Source organism: Alexandromys fortis, unplaced genomic scaffold, assembly GCF_014885135.2.
Source record: "Alexandromys fortis isolate MF-2015 unplaced genomic scaffold, M_Fortis_MF-2015_v1.1 scaffold_83, whole genome shotgun sequence".
Classification (NCBI taxonomy): domain Eukaryota; kingdom Metazoa; phylum Chordata; class Mammalia; order Rodentia; family Cricetidae; genus Alexandromys; species Alexandromys fortis.
Genome location: NW_026068001.1, coordinates 4,986,640 through 4,996,697, shown reverse-complemented (window position 1 = coordinate 4,996,697; position 10,058 = coordinate 4,986,640). Strand labels below are relative to the sequence as shown.

At 41.6% G+C, this 10,058-nt stretch overlaps 1 protein-coding gene across 1 annotated transcript; it reads right to left on the bottom strand.

Moving 5' to 3' along the window:
* Positions 1-8,775: 8,775 nt before the first annotated feature.
* Ppp1r2c (PPP1R2C family member C) lies at positions 8,776-9,324 on the bottom strand. The gene has a single exon (XM_050160848.1). The coding sequence runs from the start codon at positions 9,322-9,324 to the stop codon at positions 8,776-8,778; it is 549 nt and encodes a 182-aa protein (XP_050016805.1).
* Between the last annotated feature and the right edge of the window lie 734 nt (positions 9,325-10,058).

The following is a 10,058-nucleotide window of genomic DNA, read 5'->3' as shown; positions in this document are numbered from 1 at the left end:
TCACTGTAATACCTTGCAACACGTGAAATCCTGCCAGCCACTGACTGTTATATCTAAACCTTGAGTACTCTCTCCAGGCCTGTTGTACAGAAACTCCATAAATTTCCCACAGGGCTAAACTAGATCTAGACAATTCTCTACTTTCCGACCTTCAGGCCACCTACCTCATAGGTCAAAGTGGTTTTAGGGTGGCAGGCCAAAGATTTTCAAGTCATACAATAGTAAGTATCACAGAGACCACAGACACTAAGCCTTTTCTAAGTAGTCACATGCCAGCCCCCAAATCAGAGCTAGCTGCCTTTTCTAGGACTCTCCAACTGGGGTCAGGGATGAATGAGAGGTGACATTTACATCGATTTTCCTGAGGCTTCCTGTTAAACCATACTCATGCAGTCATCTGGAGACAAGAGATCCTCTCACTGCCCTCAGTACTAAACATGCATGACCCCTGTGGCTTTGATGCTCCAGAAAGCATCTGAATTCCAACCTAGGTGGTCATTATGTATTTCTTAGTTTGCCCAAAGGACCACTCTGACATCTGTGATACTAAAAAGCAAGGGGATGACAAGTTAAACAAGGCAGATTGACTTTTACTCCAGGCTGCGTAGCTCCTAACCCTACTCTAACCACTGTCTTACATGCTCTATATATTCCTCAAGAAACTGGACAGGCCTTAGATCTGGACTTCACAAGTACCACAGAGGTTTGGTTATAGAGCCCAGAGCAGAAACTGTTATTACAACCACTTCATCCCCTATGAAGTCTTTTCTGAAAGACCTTTTCTCCAGACAGGCCTCTTCCTAGATCCAGATGTTCCTTACCCACCTCGATATGTTACATTACAAGTACACACAATCATGGCTGTCACTAGTACCAGGATAAGTACAGCCAGATTCCACCCTTCTGGGATCACCTCCCCATATTCACCTAGGAGATTGGGCCTACCTCAGAATCTTCCCACAGGATCTAAGATAGTGGTTCTCAACCTTCCCAATGCTGTGACCCTTTAATATAATTCCTCAAATTGTGGTGACTCCAAACTATTAAATTATTTTTGTTGCTACTTCCTAACTGTAATTCTGCTTCAGTTATGAACATAGTATAAATATTTGTGTTTTCCAATGTTCTCAGATGACACCTGTGAAAGGGTCATTCAGTCCCAAAGGGGTCATGACCCTCAGGTTGCAAACCATGTTCATGACCTTCAGGTTGCAAACCACTGCTCAAATCTTCCCGGGACAGACTGCACAAACACCTCCCCATTAGTATAACTCCAGTCAAGTTGCAAGGCCTGCCATCATGGAATCATTTGTCCAGATATAAGACTGTCCCACCCCTTGAAGCTCCAACATATTTATGGTAGCTTCATGGAAATCTTCATCTTCTGTTCCAGCAAGACAGAGCTGAAACAATCCACCCTTAAACTCTTCTAGGCTCCATTAAGTATTCAACATTCTTTCTGTCACTTTTCTGAGCTCTACAATATAAACTTTTAAATACACTTTTATTTCTTGAGATATTCACACGTCTAGATAATATTTGTTTTTATATCCGTGTCTCACTTCTCCAACACTTCTCAGGCGCCCATTTCTACATCTTCATCCTAAATTCATGTCAACGTCTATAACTCTGAGTCCAATTAGCGCTGACTGTATGTTCCATGGTGTGGGACCATACACTGGAATGTGGGCAACCTACCAGGAGCCATAGCATAAGAGAGGACTGGTTTTACCCTCCCTAACACTCTCCAACTGCCAGTAACTCCTCAGGAAGGGGGGGGGCTCATTTGTCCCTCCTCTATCCAACAGCTTATAACTGCCAGTAACTCCTCAGGAGGGGGGTCTCATTAGTCCCTCCTCTATCCAACAGTCTCTAACTGCCAATAGTTCCTGAGCAGGGGTGGGGGTATCTCATGAGTCCCTCCTCTATTCATGAAGGAATGTTGATTGGCTTTAACTTACACAATTTTTATGTTCTTCATGGATTCTGGGGGTTCATATATGCATAGTCTATTATGCCCAGAAGGCATTGTTTTTCAGCAGTTGTCCCAAACCTCTGTCTTTTGAAACCTTTCACCTTCTCCTCTTCTGTGGTGCTCTCTGAGCCTTTGGTGTGGACATGTGATATAGATGTATTTAGTATTGAGCACTCCATAGACTGCCCTTTCACCAAATGTGAGTCTCCATACTAAGCGCTGTGTATTGTAAAAGTCCTCTTCTCTGGTGAGGGCTGTGGCTGCAGTAATCTATTGGCACTTGGAGCTGGAAGGCTCTATGATAGAATTTTCTAAGCTATCTTCTTCTTAGTCCCTGTAAATCCTGTAGGACCCAACCTCATTTAGAGAATTCACCTTACGGTTCTACCTTCAATGAGACTTTTTTGACTTTACCTGGATGGAAATCATCACGTATCTGTTGTGTGATGTTTTACTCTTTGTCTTTTTGGGGCACTCACCACCCAGCTCTCAAATAAATAACACAAAGAGACTTATACTTTCTTGTTAATACCCAACCTTAGATAGGTTGGTTTCTAGCCTGATTCTTTTAAATTATTCCATCTACCTTTGCCTTTTCTTACTTCTATATATCATACTTTTAGTCTTACTATATGGCTCACTGGGTGGCTGTGTGGCTGGCCCCTGACATCCTCCTCTCCTTGTTCTCTCATTGCTCCCCGATTCTTCTCCCCCCCCCCAGATTTCTCCTTTTATGTGTATGCTGTGCCTGCCAGCCCTGCCTATTTCTCTCTCCTGCCTCACTATTGGCCATTCAGTTTTTTATTAGACCATAAGATGTTTTAGACAGGCATAGTAACACAGCTTCACAGAGTTCAACAAAAGCAGCATAAACAAAATGTAACACATCTTAAAATAATATTCCCCAACACTTAATTACATTTATAATCCCTGTTTCTATTTCTATATTGAAAACCTAAAGAATGGTGATACTCAGGTGTTTACTCATTGTCTTTTTGTTTAAATTCCTCTCAAGAAACTAACCCTTTCTTGTCAGAAGGTGACTCCTTTACCCTTGGTGGTCTAAGACATCTAAACAGTTCTTCCCACAGACTCTAAAGGACATTAAACTCCAGATAGTTATTTCATGGATATCAAACATTATTAATTTAATCTGATAGCCATGTTAATTACATCTTGATCTCAAAGCAATAGTCTAGCCTTGAACTTACCTCAGTCACCACCCTCCCCTCCTCTCCTCTCCTCTCCTCTCCTCTCCTCTCCTCTCCTCTCCTCTCCTCTCCTCTCCTCTCCTCTCCTCTCCTCTCCCCTCTCCTCTCCTCAATGCAGTTCCAGCCTTGTATTCCTTGTGTTGGTTCGAATGAGAGAGAACATCTTCCCATGGACTCAAGGTATTTGAACCCTTAGTCAATGCCTAGGGGTTCTACTATGATGTATGCTCTTAATATAAGAAGTATGTCACTTGAAGAGAGCTTTGAGCTCTTAAGGCCTTACTCTATTTCCATTTTTCTTTTCTATCTTTTCTTTGTGTTGGAATTTGAGATGTGAACTCCAAGCTTCCTATCCAGCTGCTGTGCCTGACACTTGCTGTCATGCCTCTCTACCATGATAGAGTCATAGCATTTTGGAACAGTAAGCCCAGATAAACTCTTCTTTCTCTTAGTTGTTTGTGTCACAGTACTTTTTTGAAGCAACAGAAGAAGAAAAAATACACCCCTGTGGTACTTTTGATGGCAGGGCACATTAGCAACACTTACCAGTTCCCCTCTAAAACAACTCCAGAAAAAGAGCATCTACCATTATCAGTTACTCAATCTTGCTGATAAGTCAAGGAAGAAAATTTACAGGCAATGAATTTAAAATAATAAACCAAAATGTGGTGTGTGACCAGGGATTTGTAGTGCCTTATTGGAACAACTAGAGTCTCCTAATTGACTTATGGTGGTGCTTCATCCCAAGGGGCTAGTCTAGAAAGGATGTTACAAAATGAACAAGATGGTGAAATATGTTCTTATCTATTCAAATATAGCCCCCACTCAAATGACTCTACACTATTGCTCATGAGATAAGACCAAGCAAGATAAGAGCAAGCAACTTCTGACTATGATGTAAGCACCTCACTTCCTCTGAAGGATATTTTTTTCTTATAATCCACCCACTGTGCTTCTGTTTCTCCACAGCATGCATTTATTATTAAAGCACGGCATGCTGGGAATGATAAGTACAAGATACAAGCAGAAAGTATTTACAAAGCAAGACTAATAGAAAAGATTTTTTTTTTCTTTTCAAGAGAAGTTTCCTGGTTTTCATGTTTTGGGTTGTTTGTGTAGAGTTTGGTGCTGGCTGAGGTCAGTTTTCTACAAGAGGACATACTCTATACTGAAAGACTTTTCTGAGTTCAAAGCACAAGAACTGTCTCCAACCAAGAACAACTATATTTGGGTTTATAGTTAATTTATGTCCCTCATATATGAAAGAGGTAGCATGTAGTTATAGATAAAAATAGGTTCCCAATGGCTTTCTAAACTCAGGGTTATATTTTGATGTCCCTTGTTTCTGAGACAGAGAACTTTGGGCAATAAATTGAAGTAATTTGGACTAAAGGATCAAAGAGTTCCTTTCTACTTCCAATTTATAAAACTTGCACTTTAAGTCAGATAGTAATTAATAAAAGAAGTCGGGAAGGAAAAAAATGAGAATGAGAAATATGACAGGAATACAAAGTGCCACGCTTTACTATAAATGATGATGTGATTTTTACCTGTCGTTTGGATGAGACAGAATTAATGCCTTTCTTTCCTAAACTTGACTGTGTCCTAGAAATTTCAATGTGTTTGAAAATTAAACTGTAGTTTGGCTTTACATCTAAATCCTGCTTAGTGTCCTCCCATTTTATCTTCTGCTTCCCAGGCCTAGGGCTGATGAAAACATCAAGGACATCCTCAAAGAGAAGATTACGTGAAGCAATTGTCACTGCTTTGTGTAAGCACGGTTTCGTTGTGAGACTAGCCATTCTTCACCCTGCCTTCCCCTCTATCCATGAAAGCTCATGATGGTGAAGCTTCAATCGCCCCAGGGACCACATTCTGTTTGACTAATCCTGTGTTGATTGTGTGATCCAATTTAACAGGAGGAGAGCTGTTCAAGCCCGTCCTCTCAGCTTCACTTTGAACATATATTTGGTATATGACACGATGTTCAGAGGCTTCGGACCCATGGACGTAGATCATGTACACAAAAGCTCTGTCCAGTGAGAAAAGAGAAGCATCTTTAGAAATATCTAACACTGTCGTGGAAATGATCAGCAGATTAATAGATGAACAGAAATGTGTGCAGGTGAGGAGAATAATAGCATCTACCAGCCCACTGAATATTTAATAGAAGCCATGTGTTTTACTAATGCCTTTTCATTTAATCGTTTCAAAAGCCATAAAAGCCATCTACAGAAGGCATTGTAACTGCTATCCTCATACAGCTGTGAGGAAACACTGTCCCGTGGCCGAAGAGAGGATCAGTGAGATCTGTCCCACCAAATGGAGCTTGGAGCTTGGCTAAAGAAAACATATTGTAGTACTTGATTACCTCGAAAATCCCCTGGGAAGCTTGTTAGTTCAAGAATGCTGGGCCTGAGACTCTGCCACACTGAGTTAGGAGGTCATGGGATATGGTCTGAGAATTTGGATTTCTTAGCAGCCTCTGAGTAAAGTGGTCAGGGAACCACTATGTGTCTGGCAGGGGCAGTTTGTGACTTTGTGGAGTACAAAATAAGAAATTTGGTGCTTGAACATTATGGCCTTCAGCTTTCTGAAACACAGCTTACTGCTTACTGTCTCCAGCTTTGTCTTCCTTACCTTGGCTGGTTTATGCTCATGCCATCAACTAGGAGGATCTGTCAGAAAGAGGTCTGATCAAGCCACTCTTGCTTTAAGAAATTACATCTCCTAGTAACTTTGTGTGCTACAGGGGCTAGACCACGGCACTTCTTACTTCTCTAAGGCCAATGCAATTTCCCCTGGCTTCACACTTGGGTCTTGGATGCCAATCTTTCCAGAGCTACCTGTCCATTTTTCGTTAAATTCTGATTCTATTCTGGATGTTATCTTCAAAAACAATTCCAAAGAAAGGTCTTTCAAAACCTTGGGCAATATCCTTCAAGGATCCCTGTAAGCACTCTTGTACAAGGTGGAAATGACTGAACACACCAGTCAATTGGGACTCCTTCAATGTAGACAACAAACTATAAGTAAGTTGATGTTATCATTGAATTTGCATTTCTCCTGACCTAGGAGATTAACTATCACACCTGCCCTTGGGGTGATGGTTATTGCATGCTTTCTTAGAGTCAGAGCCATTAAGAATGAAACTCAGTCATGAATAAGAAAATGATGACATGCTTTAATAAGCCAGAAAGAAAGACTTGTGTATATTTTAGAATTTTTCCATCTGCATATTACAGAACACAAAAGTGACCGTTTTGCCTCCAGAAAGAATGAATGTCTGTAACAAAGCACTTTCTCAAAAGGACACTCCTCCCTCTGGTGAATTTTGATCTATTCTGATTTAAAGTTTGAAGATGGGGTCTGACCTTATGTATCAGTGACCAAGTAGTTGTCTCATGGAAATGCAGTTTGAAACTTATTAATAGGGCAGACTGTATATTATAACTTAGAAGCTGTGGGGTATCACTGATGCTTGCAATTGCTATGGAAACCAAGTTCATATTCACCTTTTAGAGAGTCTGCTTTAAAACAGGGGAGGGGGAAGATGAAAAAAAGCATGTTTCTTGGAAGAATAAACTGTTTTAGTACCCAACATGCATAAGCAGGTTCTGTGGTGCAAAAATGCTCTGCCTATACAATGATAACAACTCTTATGTGTTTAAGGCACTAATAATGTCTAATATTGTATTAGAGAACTATGTTTATGTTGGTGGATAAGAATACCTGGTGTCTTTTCCCATGCACACATATAGACACAGACAGCATACACTAACACGCACACGTTTTTCAGTTCCCACCAGATCTTTGCAATCTGTATTCTTAAGCCCTTCAAAGGCCTCTTGAACATGAAGCTTGGGCTGCTGAAACTCAGCCTTCTCTGCCTCTCACTGAACAAATGTTGACATTGAGTGTTTCATCCTTCCATGTGTGGTCTGAATTTTCCAACTACAGATTTTATAAATAGTAGTGTTAATTTTTTTCGAGATGTCTATAAGAAATGAGTGGTAGTATTCATCAAATTTAAATTTTGGAGGTTCTGTCTTCCTCTTTCCTTGCCTACGTATTTTCCTGATTATTGATGTGGGACTGTGTTGTGGAAATAATAGAGTAAGCACCACCCTGTACAAAGGGAATTTTCAAATATACACATCCTGTTGACACCCTTATGCTATTCTCTTCAGCATTCTTATCTGTCATTCCACATATGTGTGAATTAGTAATTGTTTCCTCCTATGTCTTTGTATTGCCTGTGCTGTAGGGCAGTGGGAGCTACATCATCTTCTTTTGAGCAAAAACAGATCCTCATACTGGTTTCCCTGTCTTTTTCAATTTTTTTAAAGATTTATTTTTATTCTTTATGTGTGTAGATGAAAAGTCTGCATATAAGTCTCTGCACCACATGTATGCAATCCATCTGGATGCCAGAAGATGGTGTTGGATCCTCTGGAACTGGAGTTACCAATGGGTGCCTGGAATTGAACCTGGGTCCTCTGCAAGGGCAATAAATGCTACTAATAGTTGATTATGTCTTAAGGTTTGTATTTTATTTTTATTTTCAATTGTGTGTGTGTGTGTGTGTGTGTGTGTGTGTGTGTGTGTGTGTGTCAGGGAACGTGTGCATGAGGACAGAAGAGGGCATTGAGTCTCCTGGTAATGGAGCTAGAGTTGCAAGCAGCCCATTGCAGGTGCTAGAAATTTCACTTGAATCCTCTGCAAGAGCAATGTGTACTCGTAACCACTGGACCATTTCTCCAACCTTCTTTGTCTTCATCTTCAGGTCTACGGGAACTTTGAAGACAGCACTCTTCTGAAAATTGGTGCTCATTCTATAGTCATCTGGAAACCATTTCTCTTTCCAATAGGTATGTAATAACTACCAGAATGCTGTCCCCTCCTCGACCCACCTGTGGCCTTAGTAGACACCATTTGAAAAACAAACAGGCACCCTCACCACAAACCCCTAGGAGAGGCTGTGCTTCATTCATTTTTTTCCTCTCCCTACTGCTTGCAATCACACCAGACAAGTGTCTCTGCTGGGTAAATATGTTCATTTGTTAGAAATGTGTCTTTGTAGCACTGAATGTCTCTAGTACCTTGTTCTCCAGTCATGAAATAACAAACTTCTAGAAATGGGGGACCCATGTGGCTATAAAAAGGGTACTATTATTTTTTGTAATATGTTCATTACCATTTCTAGCATATTGCCAAGTAGATAAGGGGTACACAGATTTTTATTCCCGCTTTCTTTCCCACAAATAGTTTTCAATCAAAAATTAGCTCAAGGCAATCTTCAAATTAAAAAAAGGAAGCCGATGATTATTGGCGCAGGAAATAAAGCACGGCCACAAGACAGACATTTTGCCAGTTTAATATTTTCTAAGATTACCATTTAATCCCTGCATGACAATTAAACACTATTAAACAGTTAAATGGATAAGAACTATCACACTAAGACCATGGGTTCTAAGAAGCAAGAAGCAGCGATGGTGTAGGCCATGGCAGCAGCAACCGCAGATCTTATACGCGTTTTGATGGAATTTCTAGATGTTCGTCGGAGCTTCTTCTGTAGTAGTCTTTTCTTCAAAAATTTGAATGAAGACGTGGTTGGTTTTCATCTTCCTCTACTTCAGACTGTAGCTCCTCCGATATCAGTTGTCTGGCCAATTTGATGTTCAGTCCTTCGTTGTAATGTAGCTTTCTTTTCAGTTCAAATTGTCTTTGCCTTTCTTGCTTGTCCAGGAAGAATTTGCTGGTATGTGCACTGCTGCTTTCTTGCTCCTCACCCTGATGGCTGGCTCCAAAGGTGTCAGTGGCTGAGAGTTTCTTCGCTAAGGTGCCAGGGGTTACAGCTTCCTTTCCTTGAACTTCACTCATGGTGGCTTCTCCATCGTGTGGCGCACTGGCATAGGGATTGCCGGGCTCGTTCATCTTCATTAAGTCATAGTCTTTGTAGGATGGATAATGAGTTGCTAGTATGTTGGATTCGTCCCACTTCTGTGATTTCTTACGCTGCAACTCCTGGGTGCCAGATCTTCCGGATGGCTGAGTGGAATCCTCCACTGAAGATGTTGAACTTTTGTTTTTGAGTATTCCCTTGATGGGGCGATGTGAGGTGGTGGAGGTTGCCATAACTGGGAAGCTGAGGGCCAAGTTAAAATTGGGCCAGCGCAGCCACTTGTCCGCACTCCGGACTCAAGCAGGAGCTAGATCTGTCTGGCGGACTGGCTCTCAGCCCACCAGTGGCAGCGCCAGGGCTGGGTAGGTCACAAAGGACAGAGTGAGATAAGTCATAATGTACCCAGTTTCGTCATTGCTGCAGCTGAGGCTTAGCGGGCCTCTCTGGTGGTCATCTTGGATTTTGTTTTCTTATTGATTAATGTAATAGAAAAACACCCGTTTGTGGTATATACACACTGTGCATAGGGAAGCTATGTGAAACATCTTTCTTACTATCTAACATTTAGAACTCACTACTTTGATTGCCAAGATGAACATTTTCTCCTCTCCCTTATGCCCATCCATATGTCCCTCCACACACACACACACACACACACACACACACACACACACACACACGTATATGTATACATACACACACACACCCCGACCCTCCTGTCCTTCTTTATATCTCAGAGAATAGCCATACCCACAGCTGCTTAGACCAGTCAGGATCCTGGGTGCAACTCTAAGACCAGATGAGATGACTCATTCTTCAATCCAGTCCTCTGGTGCTGGCCTTAAGAAACTCATTCAGGCCTGGTGATGGCGGCGCACGCCGTTAATCCCAGCACTCGGGAGGCAGAGGCTAGGCGGATCTCTGTGTGTTCGAGACCAGCCTGGTCTACAGAGCTAGTGCCAGGACA

Coding starts and splice junctions, on each gene's coding strand:
- Ppp1r2c (XM_050160848.1), bottom strand. CDS start 9,324: ATGGCAACCTCCACCACCTCACATCGCCCCATCAAGGGAATACTCAAA.